Source organism: Ammodytes marinus, assembly GCF_949987685.1.
Source record: "Ammodytes marinus genome assembly, chromosome: 20".
Taxonomy (NCBI): domain Eukaryota; kingdom Metazoa; phylum Chordata; class Actinopteri; order Uranoscopiformes; family Ammodytidae; genus Ammodytes; species Ammodytes marinus.
In genome coordinates, this window is record NC_137224.1 from 7,045,112 (window position 1) to 7,057,330 (window position 12,219).

At 41.4% G+C, this 12,219-nt stretch overlaps 1 protein-coding gene across 1 annotated transcript in view; it reads right to left on the minus strand.

Annotated features, from left to right (window-relative positions):
- dock1 (dedicator of cytokinesis 1) overlaps window positions 1-12,219 on the minus strand; it is a 172,877-nt gene that overhangs the window by 27,354 nt on the left and 133,304 nt on the right. The window contains exons 36-40 of the mRNA XM_080049354.1: window positions 12,046-12,086; window positions 11,532-11,622; window positions 9,356-9,475; window positions 7,876-7,965; window positions 7,439-7,543 (exon numbers count right to left, since the gene is read on the minus strand). Coding sequence (XP_079905480.1) covers window positions 7,439-7,543; window positions 7,876-7,965; window positions 9,356-9,475; window positions 11,532-11,622; window positions 12,046-12,086 — 447 coding nt within the window. The remainder of the gene's footprint in view (window positions 1-7,438; window positions 7,544-7,875; window positions 7,966-9,355; window positions 9,476-11,531; window positions 11,623-12,045; window positions 12,087-12,219) is intronic.

Sequence of the window (12,219 nt, forward strand, 5' to 3'; positions counted from 1 at the left end):
TGGCCGTGTGTATAAAGTCTCGACGTCACGATTCTCATTTCCATTTTACCCTCAAACCTACGCAGGCCAGATAATAACTCATGCTAAAGTGGTCTTTTCTTTTTTTGGCGTGTCGGTAAAAAGATGCAATTTCATAAAGCCGAGAGACAAAGCAGCAACAGTTCATAAAACTGCAATGTTTTCACATTTCAAATGAAAGGCCTACGGTGAGGATTTAAACTCTTTGTCCATGCTTTTAACAAAAACTGGGAGATTTTGTTAGAAATGTGGAAAAAACAACAGAGGGGAAAACCAATGACAGAGCAACGTCTCAACCCCTTGGCAGTGGTAGTTTACAAAAAAATAATAAAAAATTAATGGATCCTTTCTTTCCATTTACCGCAAAATCAGATACGGTTTGAGAGACACTGAATTGATCGCTTTATATAGAAAACAAAAATAAGTTGTACTAAAAATGTTTGAGCCCTGACCGTTCCTTCATCTCTGAGTGTGCTCAAGGGGTCTGTATCTGAGGAACAGTTTGAATGATACAATATGACAGCTCATATCTGAATGTCTCAGAACATGGCGTGTTAGGAAACATATTTGAAACTGACTTTCACACGACCTCTGCGGTTTTTTAAAAGCTAAACGCTCAGAGGGAACTCAACGCAGGGATTAAGACAAACGCTGACTGGATGTCAAGCCAGAGAAACAATTGTAGAAGGAAATCTGTCTTTGAAAAATACTGAGAATACTTTTAAGTTGTCTTGAAACTGAAAGACGCGCAGGATTCTTTATAGAGCAAAAAAATGCAAGAGAAACTTTCAGCCATGCTTCAAAAGACTTCTTGACAAGGATATTGTGGCTCACAGAGTTTAAGTGATGACTTCAGACACATATTCTGGGCCTGCCTTTACAATGTTTGTTTTGATACAAACAGAAGAACGTACCTGTCTACTAGAAGTGCCAACCAATGGAAACATGAACTTTTAACACGGAACTACAAAGTTGGCTGTGCCTAAAACAAGCGACACAATTTCTAGAGTATTTTAGAATGAGCAAGAATCCTAGCGTCTAGCCACATTAACAACTAATGAATCATAAGCAGCTGAATTAAGCACTCTTGCATAAAATCAATCTTTAATAGGGGGTTGGTACGAAAGGCCTTTATCAAGAGTATTGATTTGTCTTACATCAATTGATTTTTACCTGAGGACATTGCCATGCTGCAACACAAACAGTCATGTGTGTAAAACCAAAGCCCCCCCCCCCAAACTATATTTATCTTAATATGTAAAGCGTAGTTGAATATTTCCCTGTGTATTCACACAGAAATATTTCATCATAATTATGAATAATATCATGGCTGACAAAATCGCATAGCAGAGCCATGAATGGAGGGAACAGATTTGCTCATTATCAGGATGAGATGATTTACATCTGTTTTCATTTATCAACACCCGATAACCTAATACATTTCCTTGAAAATAATTGGGGATAAAACCAGGTAAAAAATGTCAACTTAAAGAGACACCGAGGAACTTTTAAATGTTTATGAAACAGTACAATTGTTGCTCTGAGCATGATTATAAATGACCTGTGACAGCAAACGAGACCCTCAGAGAAAAGATTGCTAGTTTTATACAGTTATTATTAATGCCTTTGCTCGGTTCCGATAACCCGGTAACTCAGAGAAAAACAATTTACAGCAGGCAGACCGGAACATCCTGTGTTTACGAACGGTATTAAATCAAGGGTAACTTTGCTTCACCATTGTCATGTTACCATTAATAATCTTATATTGTCCCATAAAAATACATTACCTCATCGTGATTTATCCTGCGGTCTCTCTTTCACTCTCTCCCTAAACAAATGCATGCACCTCCATCACCGGTGTCGTAAAGACACTATCGCTTTAGTCCAAAGGTTTAAGAGGACAAAACAACAAATTGGTACCTTCAGTGTAGATTCAAACTGGCAAAGACAACTTGGAATACGCTCGCCCAGGTTATTTCAGGCAAGGTTAAACTTCCAAAAGTTCAAAAATAAATAAATAAATAAAGGCGACGAAAAAAAGGAGACCTCAAAGTTATCCACCAGGGCTGTTTAAATAGCCAGTTAGATGTGGCTGTTGCAGTGTGCCCTGTCTGTAATGGAGTTGGTGCCCTGCCAGATGAAAGGGCTTAGGAGGGGGCACATGGAGATCGGCGCTGAGCAAAAGAGCCCTTGTGAAATGGGCTGTTCTTCATAATAGAATGAAAAGTGTATGATTACCGTTCTCCAAACTGGCCTTTTTCACATCATCTTATTCTATGAGGACGTTTCAGGACATATAGTGTGTCGCTTGTGTGATATAAAAAAAAGGAGAAAGAAAAGACTTGAATTCTCCAGAGACAGGAAAACAACATCTTCAGCAGGACGCCAGATGACAGCCTGAAAACAGCTGTGATGGGGAAAATATTACAAGCAAACAACTGGCCTCGTCAGCACAGGCATCTTTTTCTTATTCCAAGTGAGATGTTGAAAAGAGGTTCTATTTTGAACATTGAACCCACAGCTTCATAGAATCACACTGAAAATGTTAGGGTTATTATCACGTCAATTTACATTGTCTGTTAAATAAAAATATATGTGGACTGAAGAGGGCGCCCTTCAAAGACAAAAGCAAAAGAGAGGTCAGATACAGTCAAGTGCGAAAGTTTGTGAACCCCTTGAACATTTTGGAATTTTATTTATTTTTACCATTATTAATTCATTTTTATCAATACCAGTATTTTTTATATGAAATAACAGATGTTTGTTTATCAATTCAACATTTTTCTTTCCCAGAAATAAATTGTTAAAACAGATAAAACAAATTATTTGACAACTGTTGTATGATCAAAAGTTTGTGAACCCTAAACTGCATTGCTTAAATGGAGCAGGTAAACACAATCAGATGGGCCAAATTGAGTCATGAAATGGACCAATGTAGTGAGAGATCTTTAGGGAAGAAATTGGGCGGCACTAGATACAACAGAGATAAAACCAGGTCAGTTTAGGCTCACCAAAGTGAACCCATACTGGTCAGACATGCTAAAAGGGAAACAAATCTCTGAGGATCTCAGGAATAGAGTTGTGATGCTGCACATTTGTCTGGGGACAGCTATAAATTATTTTAAAAAAAGTTTGAGCTCCATCGGTCCACCGTGAGGCAAATCATCTGCAAATGGAGAGCTTTAAGAGTGACTGAACATCTGCCTAGAAGTGGACTTCCTTCAAAAATATCCACAAGCGTCACAAGATAAGTGATTTTTCAGTTAAAAGCCAACCCAAACATTACATCTAGTGATTTGCAGACCTCTCTTGCAGCATCTGGGACAGATGTGCATGGTTCCACAATAAGAAGAAAACTCAGTCAAAATGGCTTTCATGGGAGGGTTGCTAAAGAAGCCTCTGCTCTCAAAAAAGAACAAAACTGCTTGTCACAACTTTGCCTGAGAGCACTTTGAGCAGTGGCGGCTCGCCCATAGAGGGCGATAGGGCGCCGCCCTCCTTGAGCCATATCAGCAAAAAACGAAAATATAATAATGAATAATAATGATGTTTTTTTTTTTTTTTTTTGTATTAATAATCATAATTTATGATTTCAATACAGTTTTTACCTGCATCTAAGTCTGAATATCATTGTACAATCAGCGTCTGTGCTCTTTACCGTCACTCTGGGGCGATGTCGGGCTGGTTGAAAATCGCCCCCAGCGCTCTCATAGACATCAATGTAAAACTTTTTTTTTTCAAACTGCAAGCCTCGCAATGCAATCTCTATGGGTTCCGGGGGTGCGCGCCCTAACGTGTTGTCGTCATACGTACAGTAAACAATAAACCAATTACAGTGACTGATACAGTCACATGTCCAGTATGCAGCCCAGAGCGGTCATATTCAAGACCAACACAACTTTATATCAACTCAGGCTAGGCTGGCAAGCTACTTACTTGATCGGACTCGGACTAGGTCTTTCCCAGACAAAATGTAACCATCAAGCAAGTATCTACCAAGATGGATTGGGGGATCTTATAAACGCGGATTTTCACGGGGCTCGTTTGAACGGCTAACGAGGCTAGCAGGATGCTAATGCGCTAACGCTCTGTCCTGCTGCCGCTGCATGATGATATGGACTGTATACTGGCTTTTTATCCATCCTGATGGCAGCACAGAGACCGCATGGATAACTTTGGGTGTCACCCCTATGCATCATCTCTCAGAAAAGGTAAAACAAACATTAAACATCAATCTGCATATACGAGCCAGCGCCGTTCAACAGCTGATCGGCTATTGAACGGCGATCAGCTGTTGATCGTCGTTTAGCTGACAGCTGCTTTCACCGTCCGACATAAACCCGCCTACCAAGTGCTGTAGACAGTAGTAACCCAAACCAATGTGATGATTAGCACTGTTAATGTTGCACATGCTATGCCAGCATCCATTTTTGTCTCCTAACTTTTAAAGGAAGCCTATCTGAGGAGCACACTGGTAGATGACAAGTTATCTGTGATGGCCACAGCCGGATAATTAAATCATTTTAGAGCTAAAATAATTGTATTCAAGAAATTAACTAACTTAATTTCCAAAAATACTGTACAGTGCAATGCTTGTCTAATGTTGCCAGAGTGGTTATGCCAGATGAACAGGAAAAACAAACAGTTAAATGCAATATGACATTGTCATATGCTATCTGATTTAGGTTAATTTTGGGTCATATTTCCCATCATGGCAACAATTGCCCCCCCTGAGATTATTGTCAGGAGCCGCCACTGACTTTGAGATACCTGAAGTCTTATTCTGTGGACAGATTAGTCCAAAATTGAACTGTTTGGTCATAACCAAAACTGCCATGTTTGGGAAAAAATGCAATTCTGCCTACCACCAAGAGAACCTTCTCCCAAGTGAATAATGGTGGTTTCAAATTGTCTGCAAATCTCCAGATGTAATGTTTGGGTTGGCTTTTACCTGAAAAATCACTTTTCTTGTGGCGCTTGAGGATATTTTTGAAGGAAGTCCACTTCTAGGCAGATGTTAAGTCACTCTTAAAGCTCTCCATTTGTAGATGATTTGCCTCACGGTGGACCGATTGAGCTCAAATTTTTTTTTTATGAATTTATAACTGTCCCCAGACAAATGTGCAACATCAAAACTCTATTCCTGAGATCCTCTGAGATTTGTTTCCCTTTTAGCATGTCTGACCTGTATGGGTTCACTTTGGTGAGCCTAAACTGACCTGGTTTTATCTCTGTTTTATCTAGTGCCGCCCAATTTCTTTCCTAAAGATCTCTCATTACATTGGTCTATTTCATCAACCAATTTGGCCCACCTGATTGTGTCAACCTGCTCGATTTAAGCAATGCAGCTCAGGGTTCACAAACTTTTGCACATACAACATTCGTCAAATAATTTGTTTTATCTGTTTTAACAATTGATTTCTGGAAAAGAAAAATGTTGAATTCATAAACAAACATCTGTTATTTCATATAAAAAATACTGGTATTGATAAAAATGAATTAATAATGGTAAAAATAAATAAAATTCCAAAATGTTCAAGGGGTTCACAAACTTTCGCACTTGACTGTATGTACACCGTAGCACTTCAGACACTAAGAAAGGCCATTGATGAGATATCAAACGCAAGTTAAGCAAATTAAATTTGGGATTGGCTGTTATCAGGTTGGCACAAGGCCAGCCAGGACATTTAAGAGGGGTAATACAGATCAGTCCAACTACACCTGATAGTGGGTCATAAATAGACTTGGGGGTGTTAATTCAGTTTAATAAAGTGTTCATTTTCATGGTGATCAATGGCCATTAGGGGTGTGCACGTGTACTCGTGTACACGAGTAACCGTTTAGTAAATCATAACCGTTTAGGAAAAATCAATAAACGAAAACCGTTAAAAAAAATAATCTTCAAATTTTAAATGTTCTTTTTTTCAAAGTTTTTAAATATGTTCTGGAGACACGCATTTATTGATTTTACATCACTAATAAACTACTTGGGGAGTATAAAAGCTAGTCTGCCCAATCTGTCTGTCCCTCGGCGTGTGTGTGTGTGAGTGTGTGTGTGTATAATCGCAAACACACGCACACACACACGGGGAGGCGCCGTTCTCGGGCTCGACTCACAGCCACGGAAGAGTGATGAAAGATAACCTAAAGATTAAAGTTGACGTGAACTACGTGCGTAAGTAGCCTGAACTTTATAACACCTGTTCGACCTGCATAAACGCGGACATGTAGAAAGCGATAGGCTATATTAATCAGGAAATTAATGAAGCGCGATAATGACGGCCACATGACAGGCGAACGCGTATGTGTGTGTGTGCGCTCGCCTACAGGACGGCGGGCGCACGAGGACAATGACGTCACGGTTAACCGTGTACACGAAAAAAATTCCGTCGTGTACACGGTTAGACATTTTTGTAAACGTTCACACCCCTAATGGCCATATAATGGTGGTCATTTTAAAAGTCATAATGGCTTCCGCTGTGCAGTCCCACCACTTGCAGGAACAATCCGGAGTAAAGATCTAACTTTAATTAACAAGCGCAGGCCTGAACATTACGGAATTACAACACATGATTCTGCAGCGTCCACAAGCAATTTACAATGTGAACATATCACATTCTATCCTTGCTATGGTTGTGAGGGCTATGACGGGGCTACATTGTGATGCAGCCCACGTTGATTGTGTGGCGGAAAGGGTTTTCGGCTGCAGTTGAAGGGATGGATTCAAAGACAGTGCTTGGCTGCTTGCAGTGTGGATCAGCCCTTTTGATTGGACGAAACCAAGATTGACTTGTTTCTTGTGTTAAAATCGTCCAGGCTTCACAGCTATGTGGCTGATTTTGCCGGCCAGTTGGTAGAAAAATAATTCACCCAGAAAGAGTGACTGATATAGTACAGGCCGGTATCAGACACATGGAATGGGCAAAGGCTAAAGGAGCGGGGGAGAGTGGATGTTGAATGAGACAAAGGAGGCTGAGGGGGAGAGAGAAAGAGATTGTTTTTTGATTCACAACTTCACAGCCTTTTTTTCCTCTCTCCAAGAGACCCACTTTTCCACACTGAAGGGCATATGTGCAGCACATTATTCTAGATCTACTCTAAAGCCCACACATGGCAACAGCTGCTATGATTCACTTTTTCTCTTTCCGGGAGTGAGTGTGTGTGAGTAAGTAAGTGAAAGCCAGACCAGGTGGGATGTTGAACAAAGTGAGTTCCGCCAAAACAAACCGAACCCCTTGGGAGCGAGACGCGTGAAACACAAATGTATTGACGGCTGAGACTGAGAACTAAGAAAGCCCTGGTAAAACCTACTGATCATCTGATTTGACAAGTGGCTCTCCCATGCTGTGCTATCAGCCCATGTGTGGGCTTCTGAGAGTTGGTGGGGGGGGGGTGGATGTATGTTAATGCGGGAACTCACGCGTAGGAAGGAAGGGAACCCCATGCCGTAATAGCCCACGGCAAAGTAATCCGGTTTGGGCCGGATCACCTTCACTATGTTCTCATAGAACTGGGCTTGCTTCCGCTGTTGGGAGACAAAATGGGAAATTTTCAGTGTCATGGAAATCATTTAGATTTTCTGATTTTATATAATTCTTATGGGTTATTTTATTTGCAAATTTTGCATGTTTTCTTTTCTTTTTTTAAACTTTCTGATCTTGTGACATGTTATGTGTCATGTAGCCTATTTTATGTGGTGCTGCCCATCTTGGCCAAAACACACAGAACAGTTTGAATGTCTTTCCTGGTCAAATAAATGAACACATCATAGCCTTCGTCCCTCCTTAAAATGCGTTATAGTATTCATAGTTTGCATTATGAAGTGACTCAATTGATGACAAAAATAATTGTACTTACCAAGGAGGCGCTGAGCTGCTCAAAGTCAAACATTTCATTCTCGTACTGTTCAGCCAGTTCCTTTCCCAGAATGATTGCCTCCTCCCACATCTAATGGACACATACACAGAGACAGTTCAGCTGGTGAATGTATCAATTATCAAGATTCAAGCTGAGATAAAGGACTCCCCCTTTCAGCCAGCCGAACCAAATTCCCTTCAAATACGATTATCTCTCCGAGCCAAAACTATTCAATATAAGCCTTGTTGAAATATATATTAAAATCAACATAATTTAGTTTTTTATTTGATCGAAAAACACTAAAAGTCAGATGCAATCCTCTAGTAGCAGAGTAGCAATTTTTTTATAGTGATGCCTTTCCGCTTGAGACTCATCCACAGCAGTGGAGTGGTGGCACAGATAGACGGGAGCCACTCGAACATGCTGAAAGGCTTTCTAAGTGGCATGCTGACAGACTAGATTGGTGCTGAACTGATCTGGGGTCGTGCCGGTGGTGGACCGAGTCCAGACAGGCTACTCAGATCAGCCTGCCATCAGTGAGAGTGGTGGTGGCAACACCATCTGGAGCGCCTTTTCTGGATGACTCTGATGACACTCTCAGAATCTGTCCTCAATTGAAACTGCCCCCCATCTCCCTGTAGTGTTGATGTATTCCTACAGCCACTGTAACACTTCCTGGTCCCTCTGGTGTGCTTGTGTGTGTTGTGTGAAAGTCTATCTATGCGAAGCCCTTTCAATTTGTTGTCTCCCTGGCCATATCTTGCTGAGTGACAGTTGGCTAGAGAGGCGAGACTGGTGGCTGCAACCCAACACTGATGGCACATGCAAATTGTCATGCAATTATTTTTCAATGATATGATGATATGTGTGAATACAGCTATAATATAAATAAATAAAAGCATTGGGACATCATCTCTGAGAAGCTCTGGCTGCAGTCCTTGGTCTAGCTTATAGGAATATAGAAGATAATGACAGTCCTATACTATAGAACATTTTCCCAATCGGAGAGACACATATAAGAAAGGCCTGCTCTTCACATCGTAATAGGGATTCTTTTTACAGAGATGGCATTCAAGTATGTCCTTGAAGTGGTATGAAGGTAGAAGAGAAAGAAGTGACAGCAGGAAAAGAGGTTTCATGAAAGACAGCGGAGAACACAAGCAGGTCCCATTAATGCTTGTGTAGTCTGATGCGTGCCTCCCTCTGTCAGAGCATAAGCCAAAAGCACAGGATTATTTACAACCCCTGTTCGGTGGAAAAGGGATATAAAACTTCCATTCCCTGGCTATTCTTCAAAACCCAATGCCAGGAAATGTATTGAACAGAGGCGACGCCGGCATCTAAATGCAGCAATATTCGGAGTCCAAGAATTATCATGATTACAAGCATTCATCTGTGTGTGTGTGTGTGTGTGTGTGTGTGTGTGTGTGTGTGTGTGTGTGTGTGTGTGTGTGTGTGTGTGTGTGTGTCTCTCTCTTACCTTGCCCTTGTCGAAGTAATTTATAATCTGCTGGTAGAGTATGTCCTTCAGTTGTCCTTGAGTGGACGCCAGGTAACCGTCTCTCTGGGTCAGGTGGGCTGCACATTGCTCGTCTGACCACTACATAGGGAAAAGTTAGCATTGGGGGTCAACACACCCGTGCAATACAATACAGAGCAAAAAGGGGGATCGGTTGGCAAGAAATCAATCGCTGATTTATAGCCAATGCAAATGTGTGGGATTGATGTGTAACTCCTTTTTTTTAAAGCTGCCCTACACCCTGGCAGGGGCAAGATTGAAACTTGAGACACGGGCAGTGAGACAGCCGTCGATACATTATCGAATGGCGCTGAGAAAGGGCATCAATGCAAAAGATAGCTTTCTTTGGCTAATTATCGCTGTTAAAAGAGTATGAAGGCACAAGAATCCAGTAGGCTAACCCCCACTGGAAGCAAGAAACTACCAAGACTGCAGGGGCATTCTTTTTGTGCTGACTGTGTATATCCATCACTGCTTTTCTTCACCCAGCATGGCGAATAATGAGGTTTCTGTCAGGGAGATAGACAAATCTGATTGGCCCTCTGTGTCGGTTCGAGGACGCGATAATCCTACGGCAGGACGGATTCATTACAAGTTGTTTTTTTAATTGGGATTCTTCAGTGTTGTGAGTAACCTGAGGAGTCAAGATCCCTGTGAAAATTCGAGAGGCTACATTTGAATACAGCAAAGCCAAAGGAATTTGCATACCGTGTGTGCTGGAGACGGGTTGAAAAAGTAATTGCTCAGGCACACTGTTGCTGTGACATGAAGAGAGGGATGCTGGGAGGCTTTGGATCAGGTTATTGATTCCTTTACAGCCATACTGCAGCATTTACATGGTAAAAAAAATAAGGATCTATGTTTATGCATGGTTTGCTGGTTTCCAAGACAGAACTAAAGTGCAGATACCTCTCTGACGATAGACAACGTGCTCTATATTCAAACAATGTTGTACTGCTGCCTGTGCGGAGGAGTAATTATCACTACAGGAGTCCGGTTTACTCTATAACCGCTGGTGGATGCAGAGTGAAGTATCCACCATCCATTGATTCAAGCATGTGCTTACATGTGCCTGTGTGTGCATACAAAAGAAGGACTGACATGAAAAAAGAAAAGATTACATAGGGCAGCTGTTTGGAGAAGAAATTATTTTTATCCAGACTGTGGAACAAGATATGTACTGTATACATATATATATATTTTAAACCAATTTCCACAATATAATAGTGGATCCCTCTCTTTGAAGGTATGCTATGATCACGATGCTACAGCTGTCGGGAGATGAGCAGAATTAAAATGACAATAACAAAAACAATTCCCTGCGAAATGCTACTGTGACTGTTCCGCAGCGAAAATGGGATTCAGTCACAGGCTGCCCCCCCCCCTGTCGGGACCTGTACACAGGGCTGAGGAAGCCAGCTATTTATGCAAATACAGATGAGTTTTTTGGTGAAACCATTTTGGATGAAAGGCAAGAGAGGCACAACTTCCAATTCAAGGTATACCAAACAGACAGGGGTTATGTGTGTATGTGTGTATTTCAGGCCTACATTAACAGAAAGTTGTGATCTTAAAAGGAATGTTTCATGATACCTTATACATATTTATGTATCTAATTTGAGGTATAATTGCTCCAAAAGAGTGGAAGAAACCTGCCCCCTTTTTCCACCTTTAATCAGAGGTGCCCTGCATAGAACCATGTGATTAAGAGTAGAGGATGTCTGGTTTCCAGCTGACAAAGAGGACAGTTAAAGTGCACCTTTAGGCCCCCTCAGATGGCTGCCACAGCTATTTCCTCTTCCTCTTTTTTCAGTAACGATCAGATACTAGCCCTGATTTCTTCTTTTTCTTTTTTTAAATCGACTATGCAAGGTGAACAAGATGCTGCTCAGCAAAGTCTGCCCTCTTAGCAGCCACCTCATGCCATGCTGGGATTAAAAGGGATGCGGTCTTATCTCTCTAAATCCCGTACACATTCAAAATTCACAGATACACTCTTATTTAATGCCCGAGGTTAAACTGCCATAGCTCATGTCTCTGACAACAGCTCAACAATGCAATTTCTGGGTGATCTATGCTGCTGCGTGAAGTACTTTTAGAGGGTGCACTTCCTAACATTCAATTTGTGTTTGTTTACCTTGAGCAGTTTGGCGTGGAGCAGCAGAGTGTAGGCGGCCTCGGTGTAGTTGTCGCACTCTTTGTGGAGGTCGCACAGCTTGTACAGGTACCTGGCAGGAAATAGCAATGATATATGGGTGGTATCAAGGTGGGCACTCTCACACACTACAATCATGGACAAAGTTACCTCCGCTAGGCTGAGGTGTCGTGAGTGACAGCCTCTTTAACCTCAAATAACGCTCGACAGACAAAACGGAAAACTCTGACTGGTGAGATAGCGGAAATAGAAAAACCTATTTTACCTAAATCTAATCTTTTATTCTGAAGCTCTGGGGACATAGAGCGCGGAGGAAAAGAGCCAACATTTACAGAGGTTGGTCTTAAGCAGATGGAAACGTTTGTTCAACTGTATGCCAAAGCCCTAAATCCCCTAATGTGCTGGATTTAATGTACCGTAGTGGTGTGTGTAAAATGCCTGGAAAGGATTCTATGTCCAGGAATGTAAACTTAAGCTGTAAAGGACTTTGTCTTACCTGATGTACATCTCCTCTCTGTCTATCTCCTTGTAAAAGTTCTACAGGAAGGAAAGAGAAAATTCAAATTTGAGTGTATCGTGCCTACGTGGCATACATTTAGAAATCACTGGACTGTGGCTTGAGTTGTGTAAACAAACAATATTTTGGCATTGTGACAAATGAACCTTCTAA